The 23,080-nt window shown below is 46.2% G+C and overlaps 2 protein-coding genes and 1 long non-coding RNA gene across 3 annotated transcripts in view; 2 read left to right on the forward strand and 1 right to left on the reverse strand.

The window, feature by feature from the left end:
* Window positions 1–9,730: 9,730 nt before the first annotated feature.
* On the forward strand, window positions 9,731–17,953 carry MRPL33 (mitochondrial ribosomal protein L33). The gene is made up of 4 exons (XM_040992997.1): window positions 9,731–9,834; window positions 10,641–10,659; window positions 13,667–13,773; window positions 17,654–17,953. Exons 1-4 carry the CDS (start codon window positions 9,813–9,815, stop codon window positions 17,701–17,703), a joined length of 198 nt encoding a protein of 65 aa, XP_040848931.1. The 5' UTR covers window positions 9,731–9,812; the 3' UTR covers window positions 17,704–17,953.
* LOC121164769 lies at window positions 10,667–13,184 on the forward strand. The gene is made up of 2 exons (XR_005885158.1): window positions 10,667–11,243; window positions 12,290–13,184. It is a non-coding gene; the product is annotated as an uncharacterized LOC121164769 (long non-coding RNA).
* Window positions 17,954–19,881: 1,928 nt separating the features above from the next.
* The window catches only part of RBKS (ribokinase), a 91,114-nt gene continuing 87,915 nt past the window's right edge, over window positions 19,882–23,080 (reverse strand). The window contains exon 8 of the mRNA XM_040993002.1: window positions 19,882–20,147. Within this exon, the coding sequence (XP_040848936.1) occupies window positions 19,974–20,147 (174 nt within the window). The 3' untranslated portion in view covers window positions 19,882–19,973. The remainder of the gene's footprint in view (window positions 20,148–23,080) is intronic.

The raw sequence follows: 23,080 nt of genomic DNA on the forward strand, positions 1-23,080 counted from the left end.
GCTCTAGCCATGAAAGCCCTTTGATTATTAAACCAGTGAATAAAATATATCTTTTGCTCTGTTTTTCAAATAAGTAAGTAAATAAATAAATAAATGAAGAAAAAACTTTAAAAAGATTTATTTTATTTTTGCTTTTGGAAAGGCAGATATACAAAGAGAAGATACAGAGAGAAAGGTCTTTCATCTGCTGGTTCGCTCCCCAAGGGACCACAATGGCTGGAGCTGAGCTGAGCCGAAGCCAGGAGCCAGGAGCTTCTTCCAGATCTCCCACATGGGGACAGGGTCCCAAGGCCTTGGGCTGTCCTTGACTGCTTTCCCAGGCTACAAGCAAGGAGCTGGATGGGAAGTAAAGCAGCTGGGATATGAACTGGTGCCCATATGGGATCCAGGCAGATGTAAGGCTAAAATTTAGCCACTAGGCTATCATGCCAGGCCCAGAATTTTTTTTTAAATGAGGCTCTTAGGCAGCTTCCCCATTTCTTAGGAATCTTAATATTCTGAGTTAAGCAAACAAACAAGATTCTGTGAGGGGAAGGGAAGTTGTATCAAATCTCGAGGAAGCAATGCTGTACCCAGGCTAACCTGACAGTGTGCAACTCTCCCATCGTGCATTGCTGAAAGCTTGGTCTCCTTAAACCTGCATTTCAAAATTGAGTATTCCCTGCAGAAGACTCTGAGATGGGAGTCTGAGAAGTCAGGTGCCCCTTCCCTTGTAAGCGTTGCGATTTCTGGGGCACTTCCCGTGCTCCGTGACTTACCCAGGGTACCATGTTTCCTTCTCAGAAGAACCCCAAGATTCATAGTCTGTCTGATCCACACAACAGACATGGAGGTACCGAGGTTCAACATAACTCGCCCAAGGAGGTAGAGCTGATCCAACTGGGAGAGCCAGTCTTGATTTTGGTGGCTATGCCTGTAACCTTGGGGAAAACCCACCTCTGGAGACAGCCAATGGAAGGAGTCATCAGTAAGCAGGAATTGTGGTTTTATTTTCTAAAGTTTACTTTGTGTGCACATTTTCAGGGACATACTGTTCGGACATTTCACATAGATATTATTTGCTCTGTGGGTAGGTCTTTTCTTAAACCTTCCAAAAAATCAGTTCTGAGATGATTAAGTCTGTTAATAATTAACGATTGACTTAATCAGTCTTGAGTAGGTTTAGAAAGAAGACTTGAGCAGGATAGTTTATAATTTAAGTATGAATATTATCATTGTACTTTTATTCACATATATTTGTATGTAATCAAATTTAATCAAATGAAAAAATAAGATTGTATGATATGAGTGTGGTGGAGCTGGAGTTGGGGGCTTCCTCCTTGCACCAGCCATCAACTTGATGTATAGCTGGCTGTTTTATCTCATTAACCTTTAAGTCGTGGAGTTAATTAGGGTCTCTGGGAACTGCCACGCACACTCAGGCAGTCACGTGACTAGCTCCTCAGCACCAGTTTAAACTGGGCCCGATTTTTTCCTGCCAGAGAAGACAGGTGTTACCTCCTTCCTTTCCAATGGCTCATGGTCACGCACACCAAATGTGAGACGGACCCTGACTTTCCTTGCTGGCTCCCTACCATGTGGCATCAAATTCACTTGACTCCTCTCCAAACACTTACTTCCCAGGTAAATACAAACAGGTTGCGGTGCTTACCTTGGTTGGATCAGAGTTGCCACAAAGTCTCTGGCAGGGGCTGCTTCCTGCTTGCAGCTGGGGGTCAGGGCAACCACCTTGGGGACCTGGTTAGGCAGGTGCCATTCTCTCTCTCTAAGTTTTATTTTATTTATTTGAAAGACAGAATGAGAGAAAAAGAGAGAGCTCTTCCTTCTGCTAGTTTTACTCCCCCAAATGGAAACCAATGATGAGGGCTCAGCCAGGTGTAAGCCAGGAGCTGGAAGTTTCGCCCGGGTCTCCCACGTGGATGCAGGAGCCTAAGCACTTGGCCCATCCTCTGCTGCTTTTCCAGGTGCGTTAGCAGCAAGCTGGACTGGAGGTGAAGCGTGTGAGGGTCTGTGTTGAAGACCACCCTAAGCCTTCTGTAGGAGGATTCCGAGCTGCTTAGCTCCCCGTTTCTTGTGGCTGGATCAAGGTGGAGGACCAGGATCAGCAGGATGCTGGAGATCCAACTGCTGAAATACTCAAATAAATAAGGTAGGGAACTGTTCTGGATTGAGGAGCCAGAGAACACTCAGGTGAAGAAAAATGGCTATGCCTTCAAGACATCGGAGTTAAACCCCCTTTCTTTTGGTAAGGATACTCCATGCAGATGGGCCTTCATAAGGAAGGGACCTCAGGTTTATTCAAGTTACACTTCAAGTAATTTTACAAGCCATGTGAGTAACAGAGTCCAGAGAAACACTGGACAGAAACAAGGGGGATGTTCTGCATTCCCATGGTTTTAGAACAGGTTTTAGACCTGTAGGTGAAGCTGAGGCTTTTGTTGTTGTTGTTGTTCTTGTTTGGGTCAGGGGGTTGTTGAGTGATCACACATGCAGAGCAAACCCCAGTGCAGGAGTTGCGGGGCACCAACTTATTCCTTCTTATGGTTTCCTTTGAACACTGACAGTGTTAACATCCAGAAGAATTTGTGTGTGGGTTCTTCTTCTTCCGAAGTGCCAAACTGCTGTCCTAATGCATTTGACGTGTATCCAGCTGAGTGACTCAGCCCTGGCCTCCCAGGCTCTCTCCCTCAAGGGTGCAGGTGTGTCCCCACCTCAGGTGGGCGGGAGCCAGGAAACTAACCACAATCTCCTGGCTGCGAGGCCGGGCTCCTGTCTCAGAGGCACAACAGGGTGAAGCACAGGCAGGCAGGATCCCAAACCGCAGGAACTCCAGTTAGGTCATCGTTGGGAACTCGCAGACTGCTGTCTGTCTGCATCAACATGAGGAATCCTCGGTCCAGAGGAAGGTGGCTTTGACCGCTTGCCTCTGCACATTCTTCCAAAGCAACTGGGAAGCTTAGGTAACCAGTCCTTTGCACAGCCAGCAAAAGGGCTGGGGTAAATTTACATTGCTTTGCTGCAGAGTAGTTGGCCAGAAAGACTGTAAATCACATATCTGCCTTCAGATTACCTCCTCCTAATTCATATGTTCCTGGCAGTTTGGGGGAAATGCCTGCTGGGAGGGAACTGTATTTTTTTCCCAAAAAGGTTTATTTATTTATTTGTTTGAAAGGTAGAATTAGACAGTGGGGCGTACACACACACACACTCACACACACACACACACGCATCTTCCATGTACTGGTTCACTCCCCAAATGAGCTCAAAAGCAGAGGTTGAGCCAAGTTGAAATTAGGAGCCAGGAATTCCATTTGTGTCTGCCATGTGCGTGCAGGGTCCCAAGTCCTTGGGCTGTCTCCCTCTGCTTTCCCAGGTGTGTTAGCAGGGAGCTGGATTGGAAATGGAGCAGCTGGGACTCCAGCCAGTGCTCACACGGGCTGCTGGTGTCTCAGGTCTCAACACAGTGCAGATCCCACGGGAACCATCTCTGAAGTGCATTTGCAGGGACATTGGCAGGGTCATTCCTTTTCGGGGCCAGGCTCTCTGAGGGTGGTTGGAAATGAGATTGTGGATCCAGTTAAGTGGGAAAAGTCACAGAAAATTCTCCTGAAAATGGTTATTTTGGGGAAACTTTGCCATGGCTCTTGTGGGCCTTAAACATGGATCCAGCCCAAGGTAAAGGTAGGTGAGGCCAAGGTGTCTTCTTGGCTGCATTTCTGATGAGACTTTTATTCTTCACAGACAAGACAATTCAACATGCTCCCACTCCATGTGGCCGTGAGTTCTCTGTGCTAGCATCAGGACCGCTGTTGTCCTGGGCAGGGAGCTACTGGTTAGCATTAAGGCAGGGTGATTGCTGGCCCCATCCCCTGGCTTCAGGAACTCCACTGCTGCTTTGTTCATCACCAGATGGAACTGTGTTCTGGATGAAGGGATTACTGATTTATACATTTTTTTAAAAAAAGATTTGTTTATTTTTACTGGAAAGGCGGATCACAGAGAGGAGAAGAGACGGAGAGAAATATCTTCCATCTGATGACACACTCCCCAAGTGACCACAACAGCTGGTGCTGTGCTGATCTGAAGCCAGGAGCTCTTACAGGTCTCCCACACAGTTGCAGGGTCCCAAAGCTTTGGGCTGTCCTCAACTGCTTTCCCAGGCCACAAACAGGGAGCTTGATGGGAATCGGGGCTGCTGGGATTAGAACCAGCACCCATATGGGATCCTGGCACGATCAAGGCCAGGATTTAGCCACTAGGTCATGGCACTAGGCCCCTGATTTATATTTTCATCAAACTGATGCTCAAACTTTAATGTGTAGAGCAGTCATTTAGGGGTCTTGTAAACAAACAAACAAAAAAAACTAGATTCACACTCATGAAGTTTAGGGGCACCTGAATTCTGCAGCCTCTCAAATGATACTGATGTTGTTACCCACCCAGATCACAGTCTGGTTAGGAAGGATGCAGAGCCAGCAGCACTCTTAACTTCATCTGTGAGCTTGTTAGAAACACAGACACTCAGGCCTCACTTCACACCTAGCTCAGAATCTGCATGTTGACACATCCCCTGGCATTGAGAAACGGGGTTCTTAACGCACCTGCAGCAGGGTGGCACCAGGTGCTGACCCTCCCTCACCCCTGTGCACTTGCCCGTGGAACCATGGTGTCTGGCCATGCATACACTGGGTGCTTCTGGTGATCCCCTGGTTTGAAAACCTCAGAGAACATTCTTTCCTTAGACCAAGGGCCTTTCCAGAGGAACAAGCCTTAGAAATGTTTTGATGAGGATCACCAGAGATGGTGGGCATGTCCTAATTAAGTAACCTGGGCTCTCCACCATTTTTAGAGGTCCATGTGGGTATGCATTCTTCTCAACGATGAAATAAATATTAAAAATTTAAAATAAAAACAACAATTACAACAAAAAATAACCTCAGGGAGGTTGGCATTGTGGCATAACTGATTTAACTACCACCTGCATTGGCATCTCTTGTGAGTGCTGGTTCTAGTCCTGGCTGCTCCACTTCTGATTCATATACCAGCTAATGTACCTGGGAAGGCAGCAGCGGATAGCCCAAATTCTTGGGCCCCAGCATCCATGTGGAACTGAAAAGAGTTTCTGGCTGCTAACCAGTTTGGCCCAGTCCTGAACATTGCAGCCATCGGGGGAGTGAACCAATGTGTAAAAATTTCCTGCAATTTTGCATTTCAAATAAGTGAAAACAAATCTTAAAAAAAAAGAAAGAAAGAAACAGAAGATCTGGGGCTTCTTAGGCTTTGGATACAAGTACATTTCGTCTCCAGCTGGGCTGCCATGTCCCCTACTGTGACACCACCCAGCTTCCCACCCAGCGCAGGAATTCCCGTTCTTGACTCCGGCTCAGAACTCTAGCTCATTCCTCCCACACCTTCACAGGTGCTTTCCATGGGCCCCACCGCCGATGCCATCCTCTCCCTACCCACCCGCCTCTCCCTGCAATCAAGCCATGTATTTGGATGGCTTGACTTTGCCCAGAGACGAAGCTCCAGGGGCGGGTGAAAGGTGTGGGCGGGAAGGGTGCTGTCTGCTGACTTCCATTTATCTTGCAGGCCTGGTGTTCAGAGACTCTTGGATTGCATTTGGAATTTTCTGGAAGGCTTCTGAGCATCCTCTCCCTCTGCTTGTTCCTTCTCATTCTTTCACATTGGCTACTTTGTCTCCTTTTTCCTCTCTACCCAGGCAGGTGCCTTTCTACCCTGGCGGTAAGTGGCTTTCATCCAGAGCCCATCAGCCTTTGACTTATCAACGTTGACAGTGCAGTGGAACCGACAAGACTTCATATCCAGCCGCACCCAGATCAAGGAAAGCAGGGTCCCGGGGGCAGGCAGACAGCCAGGCATTGTGCATTAAGCTCCCCAGCTGCTCTCCCATGGAATGGTCAGGGTCAAGGGCCACTTGGAATGTGCAAGTAGAATTGTTCTTGATTGGGCATGTATGCATGTTTTGAGGGGCAAAAGTAAGCCATAGTTTTTTACAAACTCAAACAACAGCCTTCCCTTCCTCCTCTTTCTCTGCCCCACCCGCCCCAACAAAAAGTTCAGGAGAGAATCAAGATGGCGGAATAGGATAAGGATATGTTTAAACAGATGGAGAAATATTAGCGAGTGTGAAACAAAGAAGGCATTTTCCTGGAAATAGGAGAGGACAGAGCAACAGCAGAGGGGTACCTGGAGACTGACAGACAGGAAAGCAGCAGACACAACAGTGTGGTGTTGCAGTGACCGATACCACAGCGACATTGAGCAAGTGGCAATCTGAATTCCACTGATAGCCGGAACTCTACCAGCAGCAAGATGGCAAGGGACGTTCACCAGGAGACTGATCCTTTCTGTGAGCCTGGAAGACACCTGAATGTCAGATGCTGTCCTGCAGGCCTGCCATCACATCACGTCACGTCAGGTCACGTCACATCACAGGCGTTGCCTGCCCACAGAACAAAGGCCTTGCTCCCAGTTGTAACATCTGGGCTCTTTGATGACCTGACTCCAGTCATCCTTCCTAGCTTACCTCACTCACACCCTTGCTCCAGAACTGTGCTTACTGCCCATGGTTCAGACACTCTTGTGCTTTGGTCTGCATTACTCTCTCCACTTCCGCCTTTAGCCCCTCCTGCTCTGGTGGCAGGACTGCTGAAAGTAGACAGCTTGAGGCAGCAGGTGCTCAGTCCCATTTGTCTAGACTGCAAGTGGGACAGCAGCCTTGTGTTAGGAACTCCTGGCTGGCAGAGCAGGGCTGATAGAGAGTGGAGTAGGGACCCCTGACCTAAGAATGCTGGGAAGTCTACCAGGTGCTGGTGCAAGAGGGTAGTTGCAAAGAGGGTGGAATGTACTCGTTCAGGAAGGTTTCATTTAGAAAAGACCATCACCTAGTAGGCCCCAGTCAAGACAGATCGAGTTGACTTAGGAAGACGAGGCCAGAGAAGAGCAGGTATTGAATGCCAGCTAGAGGACACCTATAACATACCCTGGACCTGCTCGGTGCCCCAGCTTCCAGCCTGGCTGACTCAGGGTGTCCTTGTTATGATCCTGATTTTATTTTATTTCTTTAATTTTTATTGGAAAGGCAGATATACAGAGAGAGGGAGATACAGAGAGAAAGATCTTCGGTTCACTGGTTCACTCAAGAGGCCATAACAGCAGAAACTGAACTGACCCAAAGCCAAAAGTCAGGAGCCAGAAACTTCCTCCAGGTCTTCCATGCTGGTGCAGGGTCCCAAGGTTTTGCGCCATCCCTGACTGCTTTCCTAGGCCAGAGGCAGGGAGCTAGATGGATATAGCATCTGGGACATGAGCCAATGCCTATATGGAATCCTGGTGGATGCAAGGCGAAGACTTCAGCCACAAAGCTACCATGCAGGGCCCATGACCCTGATTTTAAAGATGTCTCCCACCTGCCTGCCTAGCTCTGTCTGGGGTAAGAGTTCCAGCTCTGGGCCCCCTTACAACGTTCTCCTGTAGCTTCTGTCACTGCCTGTGTTCCCAGGCCTCTGCGGTGGGTCAGGAAGCCAGGATCACTGACCCTGGGGACTAGAACAGTGGCTCAGTAGAGTACCTCAAACACAAGTCAGGCAGGATGTGGGTGTGATAGTGGCTAGACCATGGGCCTCCAAGGCCCTCAAAACAGCTTGGAAGGACAGGTCCCAGCCTGCAAGAGTCTGAATGCTAATGCTAACCAGGCACAGGAGCCCACTGGCCCAAGGCAGATGCTGCGGATGAGGCCCTGACCCCACAGCAGCTATTCGCCTGCTACTTCCCTGGGCTCAGGCCATAGTCTAAATAGCTGTGTCTTCTCCTTCTACCAGCATCCCTAACTTCCAAAGGGGGCAGCCCTCTTCTCATAATACAACTTTCCCATGGGTGTTGCCAGGATGCACCCTCCTAAGGCACAGAAGGCTCATTATGTAAATTCAGGTGAACCCTCCTCCCCTCATCATGAATTACATCTGTATTAATAAACCTTTTAATTAACACTTGCCGGTTGCCAGCAATGTGTTAGGTATAAATAACAGGTGGCTGCAGTGTGAACTAATGAGACTGGAAAATCATTGCTTCCTTCCACTCCACTCAAGAATTTCAAGAACTTACACACCCTCCTGAACCTTAAAACCTACTATCATTTGACATTTGCGTATCAGTATTTGCTAACAGCTTAACTTCTGTATGAAGCCTGTCTTTCTTAGATGCATCCATTTGCCCTGAGCTAAGTCTGGCCCATGTGGTGGGCAATGCAGTGCGTAAGACAGAGGTCCTGATCTTGAGAAGTTCTTAGGAACTAAGACATACAATAGGGAATTGACAAGTAAAAAAGGAATTAAAATGCAACAAGCAGGGCCTGGCGCAGTGGCGCAAGTGGTTAAGGTCCTCGCCTTGCACGCCTGGGATCCCATATGGGCGCCAGTTCTATCCCAGCAGCCCCGCTTCCCTTCCAGCTCCCTGCCTGTGGCCCGGGAAAGCAGTCGAGGACGGCCCAAAGCTTTGGGACCCTGCACCCACATGGGAGACCCGGAAGAGGCTCCTTCTCTTTCTGTAACTCTGCCTTTTTTTTTTTTTCTTAAGATTTATCTTTATTGGAAAGTCAGATTTACAGAGAGAGAGGAGAAACAGACAGAAAGATCTTTCATCCACTGTTTCACTCCCCAGCTGGCCTCAATGGCCAGAGCTGAGCTGATCCAGGAGCCAGGAGCTTCCTCCGGGTCTCCCACGCGAGTGCAAGGTCCCAAGGCTTTGGGCCGTTCTTGACTGCTTTCCTAGGCCACAGGCAGGGAGCTGGATGGGAAGTGGAATAGCTAGGACATGATCCATAACCCATATGGGATTCTGGAATGTGCAAGGTTGGGTTTTAGCCACTGCGCCATTGTACCAGGCCCCGTAACTCCAGACCTTTCCAAAAAACCCTTTTAAAGGAATGATTGCATAGTGCTAGGACCTAGCGTCCAGCAACACAATTTTATTGACATGTCTATTCACCAGCTTTGTAAGTTCAGTCAAGTTATGTGAGTACTCCCTTGATCTCAGATACTGGAATCCAGTTATCAGGCACTGATGGGCATTTGAAAACACAGTAAAGGAGGTGCACCTATTTCTCCCCGAGTTCCACCAGAAAAGTAAGGAATGGGGGCCGCCCGAGGCCGACTCCTAACTCCAGGGGACTGAGCGCAGTCCTTAACTGGGTGCGATGGTGTTTGATAACAGGGAAGAAGTGTGCTGGAACAGCTGATACGAAACGGTTCCTGTGCTCTCATGCGGGCGCTGGCCGTTATGTAGCGAAACAAGTTTGGAAAGCAGCAAACTACAACCCAGAGGTGGAATGGAGGGTCGGCGGCACGAACCCCGGACACTAATAAAATTTTTTTCCAGGTACTGGTGCAGGCGAAGACACTGCTTGTTATGCCTTCGCCCGTGATCAAGTCGCAGCTGCAGCCTCCTCAGCGGACGGAGCGGCCACTGGCACCTACGGAAGCAGACAGGTGATGGCCCCTGGCTATCGTGGAGACTTCAGCTGGGGCTCACACCTGGTTCTTGTACGCATTTCAGAAGCCTAAGACCTAACACTTCCCTGACTCCCAGCTTTAGGGAAGTAGGGCGGGGAACGGAGGCCGAACACCGCGTGAAAAACAGAACACCGCGCCAGAAAACTCGCGTATGTCAGGAGGAGGCGTGACCTGGGCACGTCCCGGACGTGCTTTTCCGGAACCGGCCCGTACCCCCGGAAGTAGTTGTCTGTAGCGGGCCTTGGGGTCGGTGGCGGAGGCTTTCCGGGAGCTGTCGCCATGTTCCTCTCCGCCGTCTCCTGTAAGTGGCGCTGACGGCGGCGGCGAGGGCGGGATGAAGCAGGACAGGCTTTGCGAGGCTGCCGGGTCGGGTGTGGAACCCCGTGCGGGTCGCTGGGGCTGTTGAAGAGCCGAGGGCTCCGTGGGCAGTCGTCCGCAGTCAGTGACTGTCCCAGCAGGGAGGGACCCCAGATTTCGTGGCCTGCTCCGCTCGGACTCTGACGAGCGGGCAGCAGTGGACTGCCAGGTGATAACGCAGTCGGGCACGGCCGCTAGCCTTGGCCCCGCGCCCTGCCATCTTCCCGGGTGGACTTCGTTCCCTTCTCTGCCTGGTGCCATGGCTAAGGGTGGCACAGGCTGACTTGCCAAACAGGACAGTAAGCGCCGTAGAGGTGGCACAGGTCTTCTTGGCCACCTCAGAGGAGGTGCTGCGGAGCCGACAGGGCCTGGAAGGTCGCCGGCCCGGCTCGAACCGCGGTCCTGTAAAGCACTGGGCGGATTGATTGGATTGTGCTCAGCTTTTTAGCTTCCATCTATAAAATGATAGCGGCATCTCTAATAGCCAGGGAATTCGAGAGTTCACACAGTTCATGGAAAATGCATACTATTGAAAAAGCATAAAAGGACTGCAGAGACTGCAAATTTTTGCACCAAAACTTGTTAAAGTCTACTCTCTGTAAACTTTTGGGGCCCCCTTGGTACTTGACTGACAAGTACTTAATCAATAGAGTACTAAAGGTTGTTATAGACATTTATAGGAACTTTGCATGAGTGATAATCAGTTTATGTTTTTATTTTCTTTCCCAACCTCTGCTCTCTGCAAAACAGTTGCCAAGAGCAAGTCAAAGTAAGTAAAGGATTTTCTAAGAACTTGTTTATGTTGAACCTGTTCTTTGAGCTGCTACCAGTGGATCTTTCTGTGAAGCCAAGCATTTGGCATTTAGTTAATTACATACAGATGCTCCATAGTTTAGGTTGGGCTTGTGTCTTGCTAAACCCATCATGAGTTGAACCTGTGTTTGGTATACCTTCTGGGCATTGCAACAGAGACCCCCCGGGGTAGCTGGCTTCTGCTTTGTTTGCATGGTGGGGGTGATGGGCTGGCTGCTGCCCCACAGCATCTCAGGAGAGGATCCTGGATCTGTAGTCCAAGGAAAGGTCAGGATTCCTAGTACATTCCCATCATCATAAAGTCGGGTCTGAGCCAGGGGCTGTGTTTCCTTGCTGTCCAATACAGAGTGACCACATCACCCTGTGCGTTGGGGAAACCGGAACCCCGTACCAGTGGCGTGAATGAGCGTCCTGACACTGCACTAGAATTGCCCAGTCCCCATCCCTTAGTTCCCTGTTCGGTTCCTAAACAAACCTCTGGGCTGTTCTCTGCCTGCACTGCCACCTTTTTTTTCCTTTCTGTTTCTTTGGAGGATCAGGGTTCATTTGTCTGAAGCACACTGCAGCAAAACAGACTTACTGATTAAGTCAGAGCCTGTTTGAAAGAGTTTTGTAATCCTTTGCATTCATGGTATAGAACATTTTTTAAAATAGTGAAATAAATTAAGGATTCTATGCTATGCTAGAAAGACCAGAAATACTCGGTTGGTAACTACAGAAGATTTTATGTGCATTACAGATAGGACAGTGCTAAACTACCTTTTTGTTAGATTCCAGGACATCAAAAACCTTTTACGTTTTTTATGGATTAAATTTAATGAAAACATTAGTATTTTCCTCCTAAAAGAGTACTGGGACTCAGGGAGCTCTTCCTACCATCGAGTTTTTCACTTCCCAAATGACCTCTGTGACAGGGACTAGTCTGGGCCAAAGCCCGAAGTGAGGAGCTTCATTTGGGTCTCCCACATGGGTGGTGGGCTGAAACCCTTGGACCGTTCTATGCTTTCCCAGGTACATTAGCAGGGAGCAGGATCAGAATGGAAGCAGCTTTGGGCCCGGCGCAGTGGTTAAGGTCCTCGCCTTGCACGCCCGGGATCCCATATGGGCGCCGGTTCTATCCCGGCGGCCCCACTTCCCTTCCAGCTCCCTGCCTGTGGCCCGGGAAAGCAGTCGAGGACGGCCCAAAGCTTTGGGACCCTGCACCCGCGTGGGAGACCCGGAAGAGGCTCCTGGCTTTGGATCGGCATGGCATCGGCCGTTGCGCTCACTTGGGGAGTGAATCATCGGACGGAAGATCTTCCTCTCTGTCTCTCCTCTCTGTATATCCGCCTTTCCAATAAAAAAAAAAAATAAAAATAAATCTTAAAAAAAAAAAAAAAGAATGGAAGCAGCTGAGACTTGAACCATCGATCATGTGGAATGCTGGTATCACTGATCCACTAGCCCGTAGGTCAGAATTGTTCACTTCCTAGACAGATGTGAAGCAGGTTAAGCCTGTACTTAAAGGTGTTGCGTCCCATATCAGAGTCCTGAGTTTGAGGTCTGCCTCTGCTTTTGATTCAGCTTCCTGTTAATGGGCCTGGGAGGTCCAACTATCTAATTTCCTGCCACTTGTTTTGGAGACCCAGCTGGAGTTCATGGTTGTTGGCTTCAGCATGGCAGTGGCAGAGTGAACCAGTAGATGGAAGGTGTTTTCTGTGTCTCCTCTGTCACTCCTTAAATAAATGAATCTTGCAAGAACAGGGGTAGTGTTGCACAATAGATCTACTATCGCATGCCGTGTCAGAGTGCTGGCTTGAGTCCCAGCTGCACCTCTTCTGATCCAGCTTCAGTGAACTTAGACTGTCATCAGAAGATGGCCCAGGAACTTGGTCCCTGCCGCCCTGATGGGAGAGCAGGATGGAGTGCTTGGCTTTCGCCTGGCCTGGACATGGCTATTGTAGCTATTTGGGAAGTGAACCAGCAATGGGAAATCTTTGTTTCTTTGTTATTTTGCCTTTTGAAAAAAATAAATCTTGAGAAGACCACACACAACAATTTCCTTCCCCTAGGTTCTGTAGGAATCCCGTGCCTTTGTTTGCTGCATAGCTGTTCCCTACCTTTCATGTTCTTGGTACCATTCTTGTGATATTTTTCATGTTTGGCTTGCATTTTAGGCCTTGTGTATGAACTCACCTTTCATACTAGAAAGTTCCCAGTTTCCCATAGTGCTTTCTAGGGAGTAAGCAAGTGAAAGATACTTGTTGGATCTTCGTGGTTTGAAGGATTATCTGTGAGCCACTGTGCTGGACACCAAAAGTGACAAGTTGTTGTGGCCTGCAGCTCCAAATTTGTTTCATAATAACACAAGAGATAATTAACTTGCTCTAGGTTGGGGGAGTGAGCACAAGACACCTGAAAAGTGATGTCCATATAGGTATGAGCAAGTGCAGTGAGGCAAGCACGGACTTTATGCCTTGGGTGACTGTAACTGCATTGAAACAGGAAGGACGTGAGGTTTGCATATTAGCAATCTCAAACTTCTCATCTCCTCCTGTTTCTGTTCCTTGCTGTCTTCTTGTACTTGTGCCCCATAAGAGAAGGCTGTTCTGAGACAGCCAGCTTCACAGTTGCCCGACGAACGAGCTGTGGTTCCCAGTACTTCTGTGTTTTCCTCCTCCCAGCTTCTGTACCTTAAGAAAGTCAGGTGTCTGAGGCTAGTCCCACATGATGGCTTGAATGATCTTAGGGTTTTGGTTGCATTGATACCAGGTCACTCAGTAGTGGAGCAGACCTCAGGATTAAAAGTCATTCAAATTGTGTTTTATGGAAAATGTAGGCTGTCTTACAACTGAACATTGTTGAGGCTGAGTGATGTGCCATGTCACAAGTGCTGTTTTCTCGGTTCAAAAATGTCTCATTAAAAAAATGTATCATACTGTTGCGATGAGTTTTATTATAACAGCTTACTTTTTTAATCTTAGAACCATTCTGGTGAGAATGGTAAGCCAAGCGGGGACGGGTTTCTCCTTCAACACGAAGAGGAGCCGGCTACGGGAGAAACTGACTCTTCTGCATTATGATCCAATTGGTAAGAACCAGAGAAGTGAACCCGCAGTGGGTTCAGTGCTTCCAGGGCCTGTGGCCTCCTTTCCAGACCGAACACCTCCGGTAGTTTTGTGACACCTTTGCTGCTGCAGCAGTCACTCACCAGGATGTACTGGGTGCTTACACCAGGATGTACTGGGTGTTAGTTAACTGGCCCAGGGTCAGCGATACACCAGGACAGTGATGGATTCAGTCCTGGTGCCTCTTGGCCAGTCTGTTTTGAGAGGGAGAGAATGACAACTTATGATGAGGATCATGAGAGGATGAGGAGATGGGAAGCTGAAGATGGGAGGCGGTGAGCCGACTGGACTTTAGAGGGGAAAGATCAGGGAACATCCTTCTAGGAGATGGTTCACTTCAGTGATGTGAAGGGGAAGGAGGTACTGTTCTGGAGACGAGGGTCTTGAGAAGGGAGTGTCAAGTTCCTGGGTCCAGATGCAAGTTAAAGGAGTGTGGAGTCTGTGTTAGTGCTGAAGGGTGGGAAGTTGACTTTCCATTTTCTGCCATCTACCACGTGCTATAATGGTCATTTCAAGGGCCTCAGCTGAGGGAAGTATTTGTCATGGACAAGTGTCCCCTGCTCCTGATTGGTGTTGGTGGAAGCCAGTCTTGTTTCTCTGTTTTATGTGCAGATGTATGCAAAATAAGCTAGCAAACTAATTATTGTTTTCAAACTCTGGTTCATTTCATTTTTGTGCTCTTTATACTCAGCTGCTTAATACGGTTAGCATGGGAGGCATTTAGAAAAGGCTCTAAGAAGCACAATTGTCAGTTCAAATGGCTTGAGTTCCATTTTTTAATAGAAATAAAATTCCCTGACGTTTTTATGATATTCAAATATTTGGCCATTCGTTATAATAAAAAGAAGAGAATTTTAGTTTAGTACCTGCTGACTGAGGCAATTTTCTTATATGGTATAAAAATTGTTGGTAGGATAGGTTTGATTTGGGGTTATTATGATATTTTTACTGACTTTAGTGTTAGCTGGTGAAAATGCAGTTATAACAAATGACTTGTCCATCATTTAAACTCTTAGAATTTATTTTTTAAACTTCACAGCACTAATAAATGCTGATTGAGTAATCTTTGTTGATAATTTGAGTATGAAAATGTTTGGAAAATTTCATCTCTTGTGTGGTAGTGATCGGAATATATAATAGATTGCTTTTAAGTTTTGAGATTGAGAAAGGATTAACTATAAGCAGCTCTGATCATAAGTGGGCAAAGCGATCCCTCTGTGGAGCAGGTGTGGGTGCAGTGTGCCAGCCTCTGCCCGGGAGCCTGCCTCCAGGCTCGAGTGCTTGGCTTCTGCTCCCTGCTTTGGCCTCCCGCTGATGCACAGCCTGTAATGCCAGGAGTGCTGAGCTGAATGTCTGGGTTCCTGGTACTCCATAGAAGGCCCAGGCTCCTGACTCAGCTGCAACATGGACAGCAGTGGTTGGAAGTTCTCTCTCTGTCTCTTTCCGTCTCATATAAAAACAGCTTGGAGGCCTGGGTCTGGCTTTGGCTTGAGGCTGGTACAGGTACTGGGCAGCACATGGGAACTCTACTGCTATCCTCTAAGTGAGTGAGTGAGGAATAGATGAGTAAATAGTAAATACATGAGCAATAGACAATTAGAACTTTCTTGTTTGGAAATGGTCAGAACCTGGCGGCACGTTTGTCTTTACGGAAGGAAGAAGTGAAGAAGAGAACGTTCTCTGACGTGATAGCAGACTGCCTGGCTCTCTGCCCACCTGCTGGACGCCTGGCGGGGGGGGGGGGGGGTGTGTGTGTGTGTGTGTGTGTGTGTGTGTGTGTGTGTGTGTGTGTGTGTGTGTGTGTGTGTGTGTGTGTGTGTGTGTGTGTGTGTGTGTGTGTGTGTGTGTGTGTGTGTGTGTGTGTGTGTGTGTGTGTGTGTGTTTTTTTCTTTTGCCCTGCAGCTTTTGTGAGGATGTGCACCTGCTGGACGCCTGGCGGGGGTGGTGTGTGTGTGTGTGTGTGTGTGTGTGTTTTTCTTTTGCCCTGCAGCTTTTGTGAGGATGTTTGCCTTGGGGCTTGTAGCATTGCCCAGTTTAGCTTGGGAGTGCTCCTAGTATATTTACTGCAATGAGTAAACTTAGTTTGAGGATGTTTTTTTATTAGTTTGAGGGTGTTTTGTTAGTCCCTCATGAGGGAAACCAGGTAAGGAAGCATGGGCAAAATCTCAGCTATTTGAGCGGTTCATAGTATGCTATGGCAGCAGCAGCCTTCTTTTTCTCATGTAGCTGGATGCAGATTTCCAGGGAGGAAGATAAAAGACCGGGGCATATGCTTAATAAGCTTAGTTAACTATATGGAGATTTGTCATAAGGAGGATGAAAACGTGTCAGTATTAATTCCTTGCATGACCAAACAAGACAATATAGACATTAATTGAAAAAGAATATATTTAGGCCTGATGTAGGGAAAGAACTTGACAAATGCATTCTTCTATGAATTAAGCAGCAAATATTTTGACAAAATTAATTTACGATGATAATTGTGGCTGGCGGTGTGTCATTTCAGTTCAGCTAACATGAAGTGAGTGTGAAGTGCATGTCTAGCAACAATTCCAGAAGGGAAGTGGAGTTCTTTTTAACAGGAAAGCTCAGTGTTTTTGTTTGTTTGTTTGTTTTTTGTTGTTCATTTTTTAAGATGTATTTTATTTATCTAAAGAGTTAGAAACAGATATCCTCTGTCTCTAAATGGCTGCAATGGCCAGAGTTGGGACTGGAGCTTCATCTGGGTCTCCTGCATGGCTGCAGGGGTCCAAGTACTTGTCCCATCCTCTGTTGCTGTCCCGTGTGCATTGGCTGGGAGCTGGGTCAAAAGAGGAGCAACTGAGACTCCAGCCAGTGCCCAGATGGGATGCTGGTGCCATAGCTGGCTTCTTTACCTGCCTGTGGAAACTCAGTATTTTGAGAAATTGACCCAAGGACTCAAGAGTTGGCAAATGGTGGAGTCAAGGTTTAAATGTGGCCTTTCTGTCTCTTAAGTTTCTGTTCTAATACACGGAGCCAACTTAATCCTCCTTCGGCTTTTATTTCTTTTTAAATTAGGTCTGTGTACTATAGTCAGTCTAGCATTCAAGGCCATAGTGTCCCAGTGCGATTTCTGCTTTCTGCTACTATTTGTCTCCACCCCCAGCCATTCAGTACTCTCAGTTCATCCATCCAGATGCTGTTCGTTCAAGGGTCTGACCCTGTCTGACGCGTTCACCGTGTGTGTGACCTGGAGTGTTCTAAGGCATTATAGGAACTGTGAAAGTCTTTATCCAGCATCTAGCTGCTTGCATTCAACCAGGCAGGTAGCACGTCTGTTTTGATTTTGTTTCTGAAAGCTGTATAGTATTTACACTAATGACATTTTGTCTGAAACAGTCTATTACCAAAATTAAAAATTCACATTTGGGTGTATTAAATCGTTGCTAGAGACTGGGGACTGCGCTGGGGTGACTTTCAGCCAGACCTCCTTTTCTGTGATCTGTGGTTGCTCTGGAATCCAGCTTCCTTTCTGCTTATTTGCTACAAGAGGAGACCTTACATGGGTGAAAACGTTGTCTGTTTGCCACTGTTGCCCTAGTTTTCTTTTTAAATGCACATTTCACATTGGTTGAAATACAGCTTTGTGGGTTACCAAGAATGCGCTGACTGGCTGGTGGCTCTATCCTGTTTTCCTAGACGTTTTCTCCCTTCTCTGGCCTCTGGGATTGAGCAGCTGAGTTTGCAAATCAGCCCTTTCTTCACGTCAAAGGAATAGTAAAAGAAGATGAGGGAGAAGGCGGGCTCTGATATGTGTTCTCAATAAAAATTGTGATGACATTTTCTGGTTTTCTGCTACAATCCTTTTTTCTCCCCCTACAGTGAACAAAAAAGTCCTCTTCGTGGAACAGAAAAAATTACGATCCCTTTAAATATTGGACTGCAAATGAATTTGATTTATAAATGAGAAGACTAAGGGTGGGATACTGATTCAGAAACCTGCAGTGCGTAATGAAAGAAGAGGAAATGGCATGGAATCAGTGCCTCCTGTGATTTGAAGGCCATTGTGAAGGAAAACAATGCAGTGAAAGAAAATTCTTCATATTAGGACATATATCATTGCATCATATTTATTTATCTTTCTGGATATTTTTATAGCCCTTAATAAAAAATATTAAAATAGCCTGTGCTATTGTGTTTCAGTGATGTTTTTCCCCACTATTTGGAATGAAAAAAACCTAACTACATTACTGAAAAATAGCCATTGTTTCATGTAATAAAAGATGTTTTTCCTAATGAGATCTATGTAAGAGTTTCCAGCCTGCTGCTGCTTGTACTTAGAACAGGCAGTGTCACGCTGAGGAGTGAGGTTGGACAAAGTCCCAGACAGTAACCGCGGATGGCAAGGGCGAGCAGTGAGGATCTGAAGGAAGCCTCGCCACACAAAAGGAACCAGGAGAACGTCTGTTTTAGCCTGTGCTCACTTAACTAGGAAGGATGCCTTTGGTCCATATCCTGAAACTTGGTCACTGAAGCCAAAACTGGTATTCTCCAGGACCACTTAAGGGTGCTCAGCCTCTGGATTCGTACTTCAAATGAAAGGGAACTATTGTGTTTAAAATTACTGTGAGGTACCACTGCTTGTGATGCTGGCATTCCACAAGTGGATGCTCCACTTCCAATCCAGCTCCCTGCTAATGCATCTGTCCCCGACTTGGGACACTCATGGAGTTCTAGGCTCCTGCCTTTGGCCTGGCCAAGCCCAGTTGTGGCTGTTTTGGCGGGGGAGGGTGAACCACTGGATAAAAGATCTCTCTCTGTCTTTCCCTATCTGTGCTTTCAAATAAGCAGCCTCTGCCAGGGCTTCTAAGGCCTGGTTGATCACAGGGTTCACTGGAGCGTGTTCCCACATGGACTTCTGCTCTCCCAGGCTGCACACCTTCTTAGGCTACTGTTTCCCAAGCCTTTTCAAAATTGTCCAATTTCCTTTTTTTTTTTTTTTAAATCCCTGGTTTAAGAGGTTTTATTTTTATGGTAACTCTTAATACCCGAAGCATCTGTATGGGAGAGTAACAGTGACTAGCCAGCAACAAGCAGCAAGAAACCAACGCTGTCCCCAGATACCAGGTGTTCCAGCCTCACAGCCCAGTCTGCATCTTAGAGGAAATGCAGGGCAGCTCTCTGAAAATAGAATTAGATGGCGGCAGTTGGCGAGCCTCTTGTGGCATAGTCAGTCAGCTGTTTTATGGCATATCATTATTGCTCTGATTCAAAGCAATAATCAGTGAGATCTTAGCTATTTTTAGCTTAAAAGTATACACAGTGGTCTTGGGTTACAAGACAAATCTACTGGTTTTAGCTAAGCCAACCTAAAGGATATGGGATGTGCATGGATCCCCCTTTTTAAAAAAACTTAACATTTGGCTTAACAAATGACTTGAGCTGTTAAGTTTACAGTCTGAATATGTCCCAGAGGTTGTGCTTAATTTGCAAAAGATCAGTTTTCACAGCACTTGAGTAATAAATGAGAGAGATGTCCCTTTTCTTTATTCAACATTTACTGCTCTGGCTCTAGGCATTGTTGGCCATAGCCCCTGATATAAGTGTACATAGACCTTTAGTAATTTGTTGACAACAGAGCTTGCCAGTCCCTGAACATGGCTAGTAGTGCATTTCTTAACTGGGATTTTTAATATAAGACTTTTTTTTTTTCTTTTTTGGAAAGTCAGATATACAGAGAGGATAGACGGGAAGATCTGTCCATTGATTCACTCCCTAAGCAGCTGCAGTGGCTGGAGCTGAGCTGATCCAAAGCCAGGAGCCTGGAGCTGCCTCTGGGTCTCCCATGTGGGTGCAGGGTCCCAGGACTTTTTGCCGTCCTCAGCTGCTTTCCTAGGCCACAGGCAGGAAGCTGGGTGTGAAGTGGAGCTACCAGGATTAGAACTGGTGCCCATATGGTATCCTGGCATGTTCAAGGCAAGGACTTTAGTCACGAGGCTACTGTGCTAGGCCCACCTAACTTGAACTTTAAATTCTGGTTGGCTCCTGCAGATGCATCAATAGCAAAGTAAAAAGTGAATGAAGATGACTTTAGTAACTGAACATATTTGCAAGTAAAGATGAGAGTACAGGACATTTTAAAAATAAATCTTAGCTATAAGTTGCAGACCCTGAGTCTGTTTTATGTGGGGGTTAACAGTAATCAAAATAGAGTAAGTGGAAGGTCTTTTTTGTATGGATAAGATGTCTGTGTCCCCGTAGACTGGACGCTGACTGCTGCGATGAAATTGGATCTCTTGAGCATTTCTTCCCAGGACAGATGTGGATAATAAGCCAGGTAGAATGCCAGTGCTCCCACGAAGCTGTCACCAGCACCCTGTAAGTAAAAGCACAATTGTGCAGATAAGCAGGCAGTCAATCTGGTGCCTAAGCTACCCACTTTAGAAATAGTAAGCGCCCATTTTGAATAACTAGAGATCTAGAAAAAGGTAAAAGGGTAGTATAGAGTTTCCAAATGCCTCACACCCAGTTCTGTTAACATTTTATGTGGGGCACATTTATCACAATAAAATCGCTGCAAGTAGCTGTCCACACTTTATTTGGATTTGTAGATTCGTGTAGTGTCCCTTTTCTATTCCAGGACCTATCTGAAATATTCTATTGCATTTAATTGTCATGTTTCCCTAAACTCAGGTAGGCTGTGACAGTTGTAGACATGCTTTTTGAGAACTAGTGAAGTATTTTACAGAATGTACCTCAACTGAGATCTACTTATGGTTAGATTGGCTTAGTTTGGGGGAGGAAAACCATAGAGATGAAGTGTCACAGATCAAATCAGCAGTATAGAGTAGCAACATTTTTCCAAGGCTGATGTTTCTCTTAGTCACCTGTCCCAGGCAGTCTTTGCCAGGCCTTTTCACTGTGAAGTTAGTTGGTTATCTTTTTACATTGTGTGCTTCAGAAGCAAGACACAAGGCATGTTAGGAAGAGGCAGGAAGTTAATGAAGTGTCTGCATTATGATTTGGAGATCTGTATGGGGTTTTTGTCTCCCACATTCATTCATCTTTAAATTTATATCCAGAAGATGTCCTGGGTATATGTTCTTTTAGGCTATACTTGAAATGCTAGCATTGTTTTTACTCATATTGTTCAGGCTTGGGCCACCAGCAGTTTTTCTCTTGGCTCTGAGTTTGTTCCCCTGACGTACCCTATCATTTCATCTTGCATTGCTTTTCTCCCTTTTCGGCATTCAAGGCGCTCTGGGCCCACCTTCTGCGTTCCTGTCCTAGCTGGACAATCATATAAAATGCTTGCTGGGAGTTCTGACAGCCGCTCAGGTTCTGATTCCAAAGCCAACAGAGTCAGAGTGGGTCTCTCCCTTTGTCTCAGAAGCTCCAGAGCTTCAACCTGGAGAAGGCCCCCCAGGAACCAAGGAAAAAAATATCCTGAGAAAGCCCATCGATCTCTGCCTTCAGACGGGATAGCTCCTTCTCGTGTGTTCATTAACAGATGTGTGCTTAAAATAATATGTGATCACAGTCTTCCTTGAGAAGCCGTTCTGATAATCAACAGTTTTCTGGATTATTTTCTACCTTTTCCCAGTTTGCTGTCTCCTTAGACCCAGGATCTTGAGTAGCAAACCTTGGGGCTGGTCTTCAGCCTTCACTGGGAGCCCTGACATGCAAGACTGTGCTGTCTGCACTTGGAATAGTAATGTGCTATGTGCCTGGCACCGAGAAGGATTTTACTGAAACAGTAGTGAAAATGCTGAGTAGTGTGGCAAGGTTTATAAATGTCTTTGGGTGTGAAGAAAGCCTCCCTGAAGAAGGGAATCCTTATAGATGAAGCAGATTTACAGGACAGCCTGCCTTGGAGGACAGAAACCTAGAGGAGGAGACCATAGTGTTAGCTCAACAGTCTCTGAATGGCTTCAACAAGAAGAATAACATTTCCCCTTGTCTATGTGTATGAACAGGCAGTATCCCAGTTGCTAAGGGATCTTAGTGCTGTGGGTATGAATTCAATATCTTCCTTCCCATAATGGTTTGGAGTGCCTGTGTTCTCTGCAACATGTACCTGAAGGACGCAATGAAAAAATACAGATATGGTGGCTGCCCTTCCTGAGGTTGCTGCAAAGGCCTGAAAACAGGGGAGCCATGATCTGCGCTGAGCATGTACCATGAAAAGTTGGAAATGCCACAAAACATGAAGAACTATGGCAATCTCAAGCTTGAATGTAAAAAGCAAAACAGAAGATTTACATGGATATCTTTATAATTCCTGTGAAACCACAAATAAGTTAGTAAACCCAAAACGCATATGAAAAATGAGATTTTGAGAAAAAAGTTTTTTAAGTATGTCCAAAGACACTGTTAACAAAGATTAAAAAAAAAAAAATAGTTGGGAAGCATTCTTGTAATACATTTGTCATATTCTAAATCTTCAAAGAACAATTTCAGATTGTCAGGAAAAACAAAATCTGTAAAAATGGGCAAAATATAGATCTGTAAAAATATAGATCTGTAATTTCAGAAAACTATAAATGGTGAATAAACACATGAAAATATGTACAAATGACTAGGAAATGTGTATGTCTTTTGTCCCAGAAATCCCTCTCCACGAATCTACAGGAGTGAAGGCCATAGAAAGTACAAAGATGCTTAGTGTGGAATGATTTTCAGAAGGCCAAACACTGGCAACACCATCAGATAGGGGAATGGATGAGTAAACTTTGATAAATTCTTGTTAAGGAAAGCATGGCAGCTCTTAATAAGAAAACATAAGCAATACATGTACATGCCTTGAAAAATAGTTATTCTTAGGCTAACAAGGGAGATTCATCATGATGAACCCATCATGATTTCACATTTAGGAGAAAAAAGAAGTAAAAAGGAAAAATATCTGTGCTTGGAGGGTCTTCAAAAGGTGCATGGAGATTACATGTGGGGCTAGTGTTATAGCTTGGCATGTCAAAATAAGTGCCACTTTGAGTCTTGGCTGCTCCACTGCTGATCCAACTTCCTGATTAGGTACTAAATTCTATCTTCCATAAAAGAAAAAAAAAATCTTATTTGCAAGGTATGCAGGCAAGGTTATTTTCCTTTTTATGTGCTTTTGCATTGCTTACTTTGTTAAAAGCTGGTAATTCTTTTCCAAATTTTAAAAAAATATATTAAGAATGCTTAATTTTATTTGGAAGGCACAGGGAAATAGCTTCTGTTTGCTGGTTTAATCACCAAAGGCTTATGATTGGGGGCTGCGTCAGGCTGGAGCCAGGAAACCTTCATCTGGGTTTCCTGGATCAGTGA

The sequence above is a fragment of the Ochotona curzoniae genome, unplaced genomic scaffold (assembly GCF_017591425.1).
Source record: "Ochotona curzoniae isolate NIBS_2020 unplaced genomic scaffold, NIBS_Ocur_1.0 contig_883, whole genome shotgun sequence".
Lineage (NCBI taxonomy): Eukaryota > Metazoa > Chordata > Mammalia > Lagomorpha > Ochotonidae > Ochotona > Ochotona curzoniae.